At 36.7% G+C, this 14,665-nt stretch overlaps 1 protein-coding gene across 2 annotated transcripts in view; it reads right to left on the reverse strand.

Moving 5' to 3' along the window:
• Nucleotides 1-14,665, reverse strand: part of C2CD6 (C2 calcium dependent domain containing 6) — a 197,572-nt gene that overhangs the window by 148,033 nt on the left and 34,874 nt on the right. For both annotated transcript variants that reach the window (XM_023218941.3, XM_023218931.3), the window contains exons 5-8: nt 11,982-12,104; nt 5,164-5,208; nt 4,097-4,165; nt 1,840-1,919 (exon numbers count right to left, since the gene is read on the reverse strand). In XM_023218941.3, the coding sequence (XP_023074709.1) occupies nt 1,840-1,919; nt 4,097-4,165; nt 5,164-5,208; nt 11,982-12,104 (317 nt within the window). The remainder of the gene's footprint in view (nt 1-1,839; nt 1,920-4,096; nt 4,166-5,163; nt 5,209-11,981; nt 12,105-14,665) is intronic.

Raw genomic sequence — 14,665 nt, forward strand, 5'->3', positions numbered from 1 at the left:
GAGGATTGATTGAGCCTCAAGAGGTCAAGGCTGCAGTGAGCTGTGATCTGTTGCCTGGGCAACAGAACAAGACCTTGTCTCCAAAAAGTAAATAAATAAAAATAATCTCTGTTTAGTAAGTCCATGTCAATAAACTCAGCCTGATTCAACTTTATTTTCCTTCCACCATCATCCCCTGCCCTTAATATCCATCCCTATACATGTTCTCCAGATTTCTGTCTGTATAAATTTAAAAACTCAAATAGTTCTTTTAGAATATATATATGGAGTATATTCCTGAGGACCCAAAGGAGTAAAATTTGCTCACATTTGAGAAGCATAAACCTACAATGATGATGATGGTAATGAAAAATATTTATTAATTTTATAAATAGGTAACAACTAATTAGGCATTTTGCTATTTTCTACCATGTTCTAAGTACTTTACATGTTACTTATTTAATCATCATAGTAACTCAATTGGGTAGTTTAATTTTTATCCCATTCAACAAATGAAGCATAAAGAGCCTAAGTAACTTGCCCAAGGTCGTATAGGATGTGAGCCCATGCAGTCTGGCTCTAGGGCCTGAACTCTCAATCACTGTGTCTTGCCCCTGCCAGCTACTCTAGCTCATCCCTCGTTGCTCTCCTCCTTGCTCCTAATCTCTTAGCCACTCTCAACTACAGACTGTTCTCCAACATAATAGAGCCTCTTATGGCTCCCCGCTTTTATTTATGTGCCCTATCAAGAGAATGTGTCCCCTCACTCGTCCAAAATCAGCCAGATGCACTACTACCACTTTTACAAGTCTCACTCCAAGCACTTTCTTTTGTGGAGCCTTACTTAATCATTCTTTCCTCCCCAACTTCCCTAACAAAAATTAGAAGCTCCTTGGCTGTCTCACAGTTCTTTTTTGGCTCTTGAAGGGCTTTTATTCCATTTGCACCATCACAGTAATTATTTTTTATGTTACTTTGCATCAAGGGCAAGGAGAAGGCCTCACATGTCTTTGTATCTGCCATGACTTGGGGATATAGCAGACATTCAATAAATGTTCATTAACTCGATGTATGAAGAAGAAAAATAAATAAACATAAGAAAAAATTTAGCTTTACTATTTCAACAAATAACCAATATCAAATAGATAAAGGATTTTAATGATAATATCCAGTGTTGGTGAGACTATAGGAAAATAAGCACTTCAGAACACAATTTCCCATTCAATACCTAATTCCCTCAATCCCATTTCAGCTTTTTTCCATTTCTTATTCTTGGATAACATTATAGATTAAATCTCTTTCTCAGGTGCTCATTTTTCTATAATCTATTTTTATTGTTGAAATTTCAAGATTGATTAGCATACTATATTTTAAGTTACTTTTGGTTTGCTAATGACATTTTTTTTACCATAGACTTTTTACAGACGATTTTATAGCAGTTGGAGTGCTGTGGAGGTAAGGGTAACATTACTATACTACAGGGCAGAAAATTGATAACTATCAGACAGTCTGATGTTAAGTCTCTCACCTCTTTTCCCAAAAGGGGTATCTCCTTGGCCTGTTTTCCTTATTAAGCTACTCCTCCCTTCCCTCCTTCAGCCATGAACTTGGCACTCCTTCTCTTCTTTTATCTCCACACATCCTCAACTCCTCTATCCAGGGCTACACCCAGAAATTTAAAATTTCTCCCTCTTATTAAGCAAAACAATTCACTACTCTCTGCACCTCAGAGTCTGCCCCATCTTGGCCATGTCCTGGGGACTTCTTAAAAGAACTCCACCAAAATGCTCCACCAAATGGATTAAAATTGTTTTAAATGTCACATGATCTGACCATATTAACGAGACTTAAAACACTTACGTCACGGGATCTGTTCTTTCTGGAGGTGGTGCAGGATTCATAAACATGGATGGTTCAGTAATTTTCTGAAGAGGTTTTAACTGAAAAAAAAGTAAGTGTATTTTAGCACTGCTTAGTTACAATTAAAACTTACTAATTGTAATGCCATATCATATTAATACCATAATGCTATGAATAACCCAGGACTATGAAATAGGCCTTAAATGAGACATGTAAGGAAATAAGCAATTAAGAGAGGAAAGAAAAAATTAACATTTATTGAGTACTAAATATTGGCCAAGCATTTTATTATACTTTTAATCTTATTTAACCATCTCAATAAACCTATATGGTAAGTAACTAAGCATATTCTACAGATGATACTGAAGATCAGTAATTTGTTCAAGGCTACACAATAGGCAAAAGTCAGGACTTGAATATAGCTTTATCTGCCCCCAGTGTAGTGCCCTATTTACAGTATCACGACAGGTTAAGTAGGGGACCATATCACTGAAAAGTTCATAGATATAAAATCAAGTTTTTATTTTGAACTTTTATTATATATCCCATTTTTTTCCATACAGTTCCTTTGTTCCTGGTTTTTAGTAGATTCCACCTACATAAAATAATACTTGCCCAGTTTTATCTGAAAAGAATACCTCTCCTTAAAAATGACTATTACTACATATTATACTTATGTTCAGACACAAAACCTACCTCTGGAGTTGGTGCTCATATGCTAAAACTGTCACAAAAAGAGTAAACAATTAGGGGTCCCTATAAGGCCTAATTATGATAAGAAATTTTTAAAATAACAGAAGAAAAAGTAAAAATTCAAAGCAGAGAAGGGAAAAAAAGCTTGTTCCTTGTGGCTTTCATCTGTATATTACTTCTGATTCAAAATGTATTAAACATCATTATAATATAGGCGAAATTTTAAAACATATTGCAGAGATTTCTCAGTTAACATAGTGGTAGACTTGTTTAATAAGGCTGATGTCTTCACTCTCAATTCCTAATTTAAACAGACCCAAAACTTTAAAAAGGAAAAACTGAAAGTGAAAAATGATATGCAAATAAAGGTCATTTCCCCACACAACAGCAGCACTAACAGGACTGCATTTTTGAATACCACAAAGCTGATGACACCCAGGAATATTAAGAGTTCTTTCAATATTTGATGACAGTATATATTGGTACAACTTTCTGGAACAATTACTTGAAAAGGTCATTGTTTTGGACAAGAATTTCCTTTCTAGGAATCTGGCCTAAGGACACAATGAAAGAAAAGGATATAGGTTAGTGCATAAAAGTATCTGTAGCAATGTGGACCTATGGTAGTGAATTTAAAGGAGGAAGTCAAAACTAGGAAGGTATCTTCTTTGGGTTTATTACTCTCTTGATGAATCAAGGAGAGTTCAAATAACATCAGATGTTGAAATAACTGTGGAGGAAAGGACCATATGAGTACAAAATATTATCTGAATTAGATCAATTACTCCATTTTGTTTTCCCAGAGCAGGATCTCACTGTGTTGCCCAGGCTGACTCATGTGATCCTCCTGCTTCAGCCTCCAGAGTAGCTAGGATTACAGGTGTGAGCCATCAGGCCAGGCAATTACTCAATTTTTAATAACTATTTTTAGATGCAGAAATCTACACTGATTTCTTGAATATTGGTGCCTTAAATTACATCAATATGTATGTGTACACACAAATAAAAGCAAGTTTTATTTTATTTTTTTGAGACAGAGTCTCACTCTATCGCCCAGGCTGGAGTGCTGTGGTACGATCTCGGCTCACTTCAACTCCCGCCTCCCAGGTTCAAGCGATTCTCCTGCTCCAATCTCCTGAGTAGCTGGGATTACAGGTGCCTGCCACCATGCCCAGCTAATTTTCGTATTTTTAGTAGAGATGGGGTTTTGCCGTGTTGGAAAGGCTGGTCTCGAACTCCCAGCCTCAGGTGATTCGCCCAGCTCGGCCTCCCAAAGTGTTGGGATTATGGGTGTGAGCCACCACGCCTAGCCTAAAATCAAGTTTTATAATAAAGACATGTCAAATAAAATATCATTGCTTTAAAATGTATAAACAAATCATAGTCAAGTCTCATCTTTCTTTAGGCTGAAGAAAAGCTCACATACCCCAAGATCGGGAGGTAAAGAAGCATCTTTTAAAAATATTTATTTTAAATAATTGATCAAACTAAAATAGGGCCTCAGAAGAGGATGATTTGACTGAAGAGTTACAACAGAATAATCTTTTAAAAGCGGGGAACTAACCTGATGTGAAAATCCATAACCAAAGTTTCCATAGGAGAACACAAATTCCACCTCCAGCCTGCAGACAAACTAAACATGTGGTAAATTTTATTGTTTGATCAGGATGATATTTTAATGGAGAAGTGACAAAAAGTGATATTTTTACTTTACAAATCTGTAAGTTAGAAAAGCCAAAGTATGAATCTTCTGACTTTTATAAAAGCATTTACACAAGGAACTCCTACAGAAGAATTTATTGAGTTCCTAAAATGTTAAAACTTTTTATGTTAAAGTTAAGTAGTAGTATACAATTAAAATATGGAAAATATCAACTTCTAATTGTTACTAGGATTACACTGAGACACTGACATACATATATACATGTAGATTCATACATGTATATGAATAAATATACATTCATGCATGTATACTTTTAAATATTTACTAACACTCCTCTTACCTCCAGTCCCAGTTTCAGATAAAATTTTGATTTAGACAAGTGATTTCACTTCTCTGAAACCCAGGTTGCTTATATGTGAAATAAAGGAGGGCATGAGAGGTAATAAAGTCAAGTGTCCATCATTCTGTTTTTTACGTCCCTGGCCCCTGTTTTGGCCACTGGCAGCAAAAGTCTCTCTGAATAGAAAGATCAATTAATCTAACTACTAATTTTAAGCACTTAAAAAGAAATTAAATTAAGAACTGTAAACAACTCTTTAGAAACTCCCCAGAGAGAAAAATAATACTTCCTCAATTTAGCAAGTGAGGCTCCTGAGGCTATGCAGCCAAGGCAGCAGCCAGAGGCATTCTACTCTCTTACCCAATGATTTCTAATTTTATCACCATTTAGCAAAAAAAAAAAAGAAGAAGAAGAAGAAGAGGAGGAGGAAGAGGAGATTTTTGTTAGTAAATATTGTACTTCCTAACTTCCTATTTCATACATTTCTACTATTCAAACAGTGACTGGTACAGTAACTAAAAGAATAAAAAACATGTAGGCTACAAATAATATCAGAGTAAAGTTACATGAAATGTTAAGAAAATATTACATGCACATAAAACTTAAGAAGTTTCAGGAAAGTCCTTACTATGTTTCTATGCAACACTTGGACTTCTTCAATGAAGCACCCTTTCTAGAAAAAAAAATAAAAAAATTTAAATATAGAATTACTCATGTGTTTCCCTGTATATTACCTAAACCAAGGGTCCCCAACCCCTAGACCATGGACTGGTACTGGTCCATGGCCCATTAGGAACTGGGCTGCACAGCAGGAAATGAGTGGTGGGCAAGCAAGCAAAGCTTCATCTGTATTTACAGCCACTTCCCATCACTCACATTACTGCCTGAGCTTCACCTCCTGCCAGATCAGTGGGGGCATTAGATTCTCACAGGAGCATGAACCCAATTGTGAACTGTGCATGCGAGGGATCTGGGTTGTGAGCTCCTTATGAGAATCTAATGCCTGATGATCTGTCATTGCCTCCCATCATCCCCAGATGGGACTGTCTAGTTGCAGGAAACCAAGCTCAGGGCTCCCACTGATTCTATGTTCTGGTGAGTTAGTTGTATAATTATTTCACTATATATTACAATGTAATAATAATAGAAATAAAGTGCACAATAAATGTAATGCACTTGAACCATCTCGACCCACCCTCCCCACTCTGGTCTGTGGAAAAATCTGCTTCCACAAAAATCATCCCTGGTGCCAAAAAGGTTGGGGACCAGTGATCTAAACAACAAATCAGGTAATAATTTTTCAAACGCACATATGAACCTAATAGCCAAAGTACAAACATAAGGAATGTTCAAAAGAAGAAGAAAAAAATTCCAAGTTCAAATAACAGAAATAAATGTATTTATATTATGTTGTAGACAAAAATGTTCTGCTAAGTTACAGTTCTCCTTTTTGAAAGTCTCAAAGGAACTGCCATGCCCACATTGTTTTTGAGGCTGTATCGAGCATCCTTAACATAACTAACTCCATCTTAGAAAAAAACTCCATTTTATATTTCATAGGGCACTTTGCCAATAAGGATAAGATGTTTCGTTTAACGCACAAATAAAAAAATAAAGACTACGTTCAATCAGATAAGGACAGAAACAAGCATACTCTTCCACTATCTGTTTTCAGCAGAGGACTCTGTGACTATAAAAGATTAGGCTTTCAGCAGCTCGAAACAGCCATCTTAACTGACACCATCTTACAGCCACTTGTGATAAGAACGTGACTTCTGCCACTGAAGGTTCTGCAACCTCAGACTCCTCCTTGCAAGACTGATGGACTGCCCAGCCCAGACCAGGGCTCCTTTTGTCTTCTTTGCTCCCCATAGGCCAGTTCGTTAACCTTTTCTCCTATTTCTTTTTCCTCTTGATATTAAATGTTACTTTGTTGTGGAATGTAATGTTTACATATTAAGTGTACTATTAGGTATGTTTGCAATATGAACTGACCTGTGGAGTGGCCTGAGCCTGTGTGCCCATGGCATGCCAAGTGAACGGGAGGTACTAAGGAGAATTGGCTCCTTAGGAACTCAGTGTAGCTTGTGGCTTTCGTGATTGAAATAGCATTAGTAAAAGGCTGCCATTGTGGAAAGACACAAACATGCATGGGCCTGGTTACCTCTAACCTTGCACCCTCCTGAGAGATGGGTTACTTGAACATAATTCTACGTGATAAGCTGACTCCTGATAGGACTGAGTACTTCTCTCATCTCTCAGGGATGGCTGGATCTTTCAAACCATGTTAACCTTTGGTATCCTTGCTCAATATCTAGTCATCTCTGCTGTTATGAGTAGGTCCACAATTTTCCAGAAACTTTTTGAGTGCCAAAATGACACCAGAAATAAAAAATTCCATACCTGGCCTATGTGACAAGTCACAATCAATATACAATGAAGACTTTGTTTCATGCACAAAATTATTTAAAATACTATATAAAATTACCACTAGGCTATGTGTATAATATGTATATGAAACATAAATGAACTTCATGTTTAGAATTGGGTCTCATCCCCAAGCTATCTCATTATGTGTATGCAAATATTCCAAAATTAAAAAAAAAATTAGAAGTCCAAAATGCCTTTGGTCCCAAGCTTTTTCAGATAAGTGATATTTAACCCACACAGACATTCTGGAAAATATTATGGGTGTTCCTCAAAAAATTAAAAATATCATTACTATATGATCCAGCAATCCCACTTCTGAGTATACATTTAAAGGGACTGAAATCAGTATGTCAAAGAGATATCTGCACTCATATCAGCACGATAGCCAAGATATGGAAGCAACCTAGTGTCCACCACCAAATGAACAGATGAATATGTGGTGTATATACCTACATGCAATGGAATACTATGCAACTTTAAAATAAAAAGAAATTCTGTCATTTGTGACATAGATGAAACTGGAGAATCTTATGCTAAGTGAAATAAGCCAGGCACAGAAAGACAAACACTGTATGATCTCACTTATCTGTGGAATCTAAAAAAGTCGATCTCATAGAAACAGTAGAAAGGTGGTTACCAGAGGCTGGGGAGTAGGGGTAGGAATGGAGAAAGGGAAGATGTGTATAAAGTTAGACTGGAGGAACAGGTTCTAGTGATCTACTGCACTGCCTGGTTAATAATAACATATTGTATATTTCAAAATTGCTGAATAAAATAGATTTTCCTCATCCTCACTATAAAAAAAGATAAGTTGGTGAGGTGATGGAAATATTAATTGGTTTGATTGAATCTTTTTCAGTGTATACTTAGATCAAAACATTACATTGTACCCCATAAATATATGCAGTATTTGTCAATTAAAAATAAATAATCAGCTAAAAATTAATTTATGAGCAAACAGAGGAATATATCCATATGGAATTTTATACAGCAGCAAAAAATTCACACTAGCTAAGTGTATTAATATTAGAAACATACTATATTTAGAAATATAAAGTAATATTTCTACAATCATACATAAGTAGTAAAGCTATGAAAAAATAAGCGAATAATAAATACAAAGTTTTGGATAATCATTTTTTCTTGAGGGAGAGGGAGGAGACAGAAGATGGCATCAAGCAGCAACATAAAGACTTGAACTCTATGTTTATTGTAATAAAACAGAGAAAATGCAAAAATCTTGCATTATAAAATTCCTTTAGACCTCATCTTCTCCCTATGCTATATGCTATGGTTGTCATATGCATTACCTCTCCAAACATTATAAACCGCACAGATCAGGTTATAATTTTTACTTTAAATAGTCACACAAATTTTAAAGAGAGTTATAAGAAAACAATAGCCTTTCCTCTAGCACCTCCATTCTGCTGTTGAGCCCATTCCACAAATTTTTAATTTCAGATATTTTACTTTTCAGTTCCAGAATATGCATTTGGGTCTTTTTATATTTTCTATTTTTCTGTTTATGTTTATAAGAAAGAATTGGAAAGAAACTCTGAACAATGAAACATTATATTAGAATTGTGGAATGATGGGTGATTTTTGAATTTTAAAAAATTTACCTTTGTATTTTACAATATTAGCATATTATTGATCTTACAAAAATAAATATTGAAAAGTATGCATATATGCTTCTAGTCTAAGTATCTAAGTTTCTACATTTTCTTCAACAAACATTAACTAATAAGTAATGTCACATTTTTTGATGCCTAAATTGCCATAGTCAAAGGAACTTCAGTCATTTCCAAAGATCTTCTCCCAAAATATTTTTGAGACTCTCTGGTTGCTTATACTTACGCATTACTCCATATGTTTATCTCCTTCTTCATCTCTTTCTATGTATTAGAAATTTATCTGATTTTCCCCAAGTTCTTATCATGAAAATTTTCAAACACACAAACCACTCAAAAGACTCCAATAAATACACTCCATGGGGGATTAAAGAAATTCAAATATTTGTTTAACAACCGTTAAAATTGTTTAACAGTGTGCCATTTTTTAAAATCTCTGTGTGTGTATGGACATATGTTTACTGATCTATTTATAAGTTGCAATCATCATTACTCTTCACTCCCAATGTTAAAACTTTACCTTGGATACTGTAAAAATAAGAATATTCATACATATATATCTACAATATCAGTATTACACCCAAGAAAATTAACAACTCTAGAATTTTTTCTAATATTCAGTAAATATTTATTAGATTTTCCTAATTGTCCCAAGAATGTCTTTTATTTATGTTTATGCTTTTTTTTTTTTTTGAGACAGGGTCTCACTCTGTTGCCCAGGCTGGGGTGCAGTAGTGCAATCATGGCTCACTGCAGCCTCTACCTCACTGGGCTTAGGTGATTCTCCTACCTCAGCCCCACATGTAGCTGGAATTACAGGCAGGCGTCACCATGCCTGGCTAATTTTTTGTGGGTGTTTTTTTGTGGGTTTTGTTTTGTGGGTTTTGGGGTTTTGTTTGTTTGTTTGTTTGTTTGTTTTAGAGAAGGTGTTTCACCATGTTCCCCAGGCTGGTCTCAAATTCCTGGGCTCAAGCAATCCACCTCCCTCAGCCTCCCAAAGTCCTGGAATCACAGGTGTGAACCACCGTGCCTGGCTCCCAAGAGAGTCTTTTATAACTTTTTCAAATCTGTATTCAGTCAAATTGGTTGTAGCTCTTTAAATCTAGGACAGTTTCTTCCATCTTTGGTGCATTTTGTTTTTTTAATGATCACAGCTATTTAAAGAATCTACACTGGTATGTCCCATTTCTGTACTTATCTTAAGGTACTAACTTTTTCCCTACTTACTAAATTCCCGTAAACTTGAAGTTAGTTCTACCCTCAGCTTGATTAGATTTGGGTTAAACTTTTTTTTTTTTTTTTTTTTTTTTTGAGGGAGGGTCTTGCTCTGTCACCCAGGCTGGAGTGCAGTAGCACGATCATAGCTCACTGCAGTCTTGAATTCCTGGGCCCAATCGATCCTTCTGCCTCAACCTCCCAAGTCAGTTGGACTATAGGCACATGCCACCACACCTGGCTAATGCTATGTGTGTAGAGACAGGGTCTTGCTATGTTGCCAGGCTGGTCTCCAACTCCTGGCCTCAACAACTCTCCCACTTTAGTCTCCCAAAGTGTTGGGATTACAGGCCTGAGCCACCGCAGCCAGCCAGGTTAAACATTTCTGATGACGATAAGTCACAGATAATGTTGTGTACTTCACATTGTATCACTACAGGAAGTACATGATGCTGAGTTATCCACAATTCATTATGCTAAATTCGAGCTCTTGGTTGAAGTGGCAACTACCACATCTCTCTATTGTAGAGGAACATTTCCCCTGCACTGTTACTATGGCGCCATGCAAATATCTTGCTTCCCAATAACCTTTTACCTAATGGTTTTTAGTGCCATTGCTAAATATTGACTGAATTAATCATTACTCATTATAAAGGGTTGCAAAAACAATAATTTGTAATTCTTTCATTACTTCTACATTCATAAACTGGTATTCGTTTTAAAAATTTCCTTTTTCTTCCTATGCCACCTCTTTTCTTTTCTTTTTTGAAGATTACCACAGAGTCATGAATTTTCCTTTATTCAGAATGTTGTAATTATCTATGTTCAAGTTATTCTGAAGTTGGCCAATAGGAGTCCCTGCAATCTGGCTATTGACATAACCCCATTAGTCTTTGAAGACTTCCTTGCTGTATGCAACAAAAAATATTCCTGAAAATACTTTAGGTTGTTTACACTTACTCACTAATCAATAAGTTCTTGACTGTGAGTTCAACACAACCACAAAATGAGCTGCTGGAAAGTGAAAAGGACTCCTAGAAAGGAGAAAACAAGAGGGAAGCAACCACAGAATCTGTATATAAACTCTGCCCAAATCTTTGGCTAACCCCTAAAAGACACACGCACAAGGAAGTCTGTAAGCAGCCCAGCTAAGGATGAAAGAACTAAACCAAAATTTGTGTTGCCAACTAAGAGACAGAGTTTGCAGCTGCAGTCATGTCTTAAGACATTTCAGAAACATAATAAAACATGTTTAACTCTATTTAGCCATTCTACAATGTATACATATTTCAAAACATCATTCTGTACATGATAAATATATGCAACTTTTATTTGCAAATTTAAATAGCCAGGCACAGTGGCTCAGGCCTGTAATTCCAACACTTTGGGGTGCTGAGGTGGGCAGATTATTTGAGCTCAGGAGTACGAGACCAGCCTGGGAAACATAGCAAAACCCTGTCTCTACTAAAAATACAGTGAGTAGTCAGGTGCAGTGGCATGTACCTGTAGTCCCAAATAGTGGGGAGGCTGAGGCAGGAGAATCTCTTGAGCCAGGGAGGAGGAGGCTGCAGTGGGCCAAGAAATTTTATTTTCCAGAAAGTAAGTTAGTGATACAACCTAAAAACCTAAGTGTGGGTTTTTTGGTTACTTAATTTCATATATATATATATATATATATTCTGGAAAATATTTTCTTTTTGAGATGGAGTATTGCTCTTGTTGCCCAGGCTGGAGTGCAATGGCACGATCTCGGCTCACCGCAACCTCCGCCTCCCAGGTTCAAGCAATTCTCCTGCCTCAGCCTCCCAAGTAGCTGGGATTACAGGCATGCACCACCACGCCCAGCTTATTTTGTATTTTTAGTAGAGATGTGGTTTCTCCATGTTGGTCAGGCTAGTCTCGAACTCCCGACCTCAGTTGATCTGTCCGCCTGAGCCTCCCAAAGTGCTGGGATTACAGGCTGGAAAATAAATTTTTAAAAACATTATGCTATTATAAGCCAACTCTTTTAAAAAATATATAGCCAAAGGGAGATTTTATTTCTTAAGCACACGAATTTGAAGGCAGATGATAAACAAAAAAAGTCCATCAAGTGTAATAAATCACAACAACCAACTGGACAACCAACTGGCAACATGATACCAAGGTGAAAAAAATCATTTATACATACCTGAATTACTTCATAAAGATGTACCTCAGCACTCCCTAACAAGAAGGCACGTTTTTCTCTATTGTCATATTGTATGAGTTCCAACAAAATATTATTCCGCTCATCATGATAACGTCTGGGAACCTCAGTATAAGAATATATAAGAAAAGCAGCATTAAATTTGAGCCTAAGTATTTCTGAACACATACATCCAATACACTATTACATTATTTGCATACCTAGTGATTCGTTTTTGTATGTCATTAGCTTTGTAACTTTCAACCTCACAGTCACATATATACTAATATCAACAAAATGAAGATCTTGCTTATATCTAACGGCAATTATCGTCTTTTGGAAACACTCATTGCCTACATTCTCTTTTTAACTCTACACAAAAGTTCACCCTCAATATTCTATTGAAATTACACTATCAAAGATAATCAACTACCCAATACAAAATTCAAATAATCCAGATAATCCAAATACAGATTATAAAAATATCCAACACTAAAAAATATCTAATATCCTTTTCAGTCTCTGTTCTTGAATTTTTTGATAACATATATACTATTGCCTGAACTTGAAACTCTCTCCCAACCCTGAGCTCTGGAGCACAGTACCATTATTATGTAACCTTTAATATCTGTACACTCTCTTGCTAATTAGAAAAAAAGTCATGCCTCCCCACTCCTAAGAATCCAGGTGCCTTCCTACAGTGTCTCTCCTGATGGTTGACATCAGAGCCTATATCAGCCTTCTTAAAGTCATGTTCGTGACTGTCTTCCCCCGAGAAATGAGAAAAAAGGGATCTGCAAGCCCTGTGTGCCAGCAGACTAGTTAAGAGGGCAGGCTCCGTTTTTCCACAATTTGGCATTCGGATTATCGGAAACAGAAAACTACAAATGCTCAATAAAATATTTAAAATACCATTTTAAAAGCAAAACAGGGTTAATAAAATGGTGAGACGTAATCATATGAAACTCCAAGTACTGGCAGACAGACAGAGAAGTAAACTAGACCCTGAAGTTACATTTGCCCTAAGGCACTTCCCAATTAGGTGACCTAAAACTGCAGTTTCTATGGTCTTGAAAGGCAAATAAGAGAGAAGACAAGACAGGATACATTTAACAGACAGTCCTTGCCCAACCGTCCTCCCAGAAAGCTGAGAACCCAAAGGGCCATGGCTTCGGTGAATGGAGAACCCCTTCTCCCATCATGTATCTATAGAAGGCTGCAAGGAAAGTTGTATTGCTGAGTAGAACAGAGTGCGGGGGGTCCCTAATAAGCTATAAACAAAAACCGGTTCAGTGAAATTGCAGCCTAAAGTCACAGTCACTGAATCTTATAAAAAATTTCGAGCCAGACACGTAAATTGGTTTACATGGTAAACTTTCTATTATGTATATTCTGTCATAACATAAATAAATAAACAGGTCAACTTAAATTTTAAAAAATATCTCAAGTGGAATTTAGTTTAAAACTGTCCCAAACTGGTAGTGGACTCGCTTGCCTTAGAAGAAACACAAATCTTTCGTAGAGCTACTGCTTTCATCCTAGACCTCAAAGAAGTTCCACAAATAATTTTCCAAGGAAAATGAGCAGTTAACAGTCAAAAATAACTCAGTCAGCACGGAAACAAAGTGCTACAAATGAGAACAGCAAAAATAGACCCCCAAAAAACTCTAAATATTGGAATTTTAATGAGCTATGTTTACTATGTTTAAAGGAACAAAAACCAAGCTGAAAATATACTCCTGGCACAGGAAACTAAAAATGATTTAACAAACCTAAACAAGGAACAACTTGTAGAAATGAAAACTAAAACAATTGAATAAAAACACTATATCAACTCAACCACAAATCTGATGCAGCTCTGGAGAATTAATGAACCAGAATTAAGGAATCCCAGCACTTTGGGAGGTCAAGGCAGGTGAATTGCTCCAGCGCAGGCATTTGATACTAGCCTTGGCAACATGGCAAAATCCCATCTCTACAAAAAAATATGAAAAGTAGCCAAGCATAGTAGTGCACGTCTTTAGTCCCAGTTACTCAGGAGGCTGAGATAGGAGGATCACTTGAGCTCAGAAGGTTGAGGCTTCAGTGAGCCGTGATGATGCCACTGCCCTCCAGTGTGGGTGACAGAGAGAGACCCTGTCTCAATAAAACTAATAATAATAAAATAAAATAAAGATCACAAGAATTATGTAGAATGCAAGGCAGAGAGACAAAGTGATGAAAAATATTTTTTATAGGTTAAAAGACATGGAAGATAGTGTAAGAATACCTAACATAAGTTAACCAGAGTCCAAGGAAAGGAAATAAAGGATTAAGAAAATGGAGCAGAGAGGCACTATTTTAAGAAATATTAGCTAGCCGGGCGTGGTGGCTCATGCCTGTAATCCTAGTACTTTGGGAGGCCGAGGTGGGTGAATCACGAGGTCAGGAATTTGAGACCAGTCTGACCAACATGATGAAACCTTGTATCTACTAAAAATACAAAAATTAGCTGGGCATGGTGTCACGCACCTATAATCCCAGCTACTCAGGAAGCTGAGGCAAGAGAATCGCTTGAACCCGGGAGGTGGAGGTTGCAGTGAGCCGAGATTGTGCCACTGCACTCCAGCCTGGGTGACAGAGTGAGACTCTGTCTGAAAGGAAGGAAGGAAGGAAGGAAGGAAGGAAGGAAGGAAGGAAGGAAGGAA

The sequence above is a fragment of the Piliocolobus tephrosceles genome, chromosome 11, assembly GCF_002776525.5.
Source record: "Piliocolobus tephrosceles isolate RC106 chromosome 11, ASM277652v3, whole genome shotgun sequence".
NCBI lineage: Eukaryota > Metazoa > Chordata > Mammalia > Primates > Cercopithecidae > Piliocolobus > Piliocolobus tephrosceles.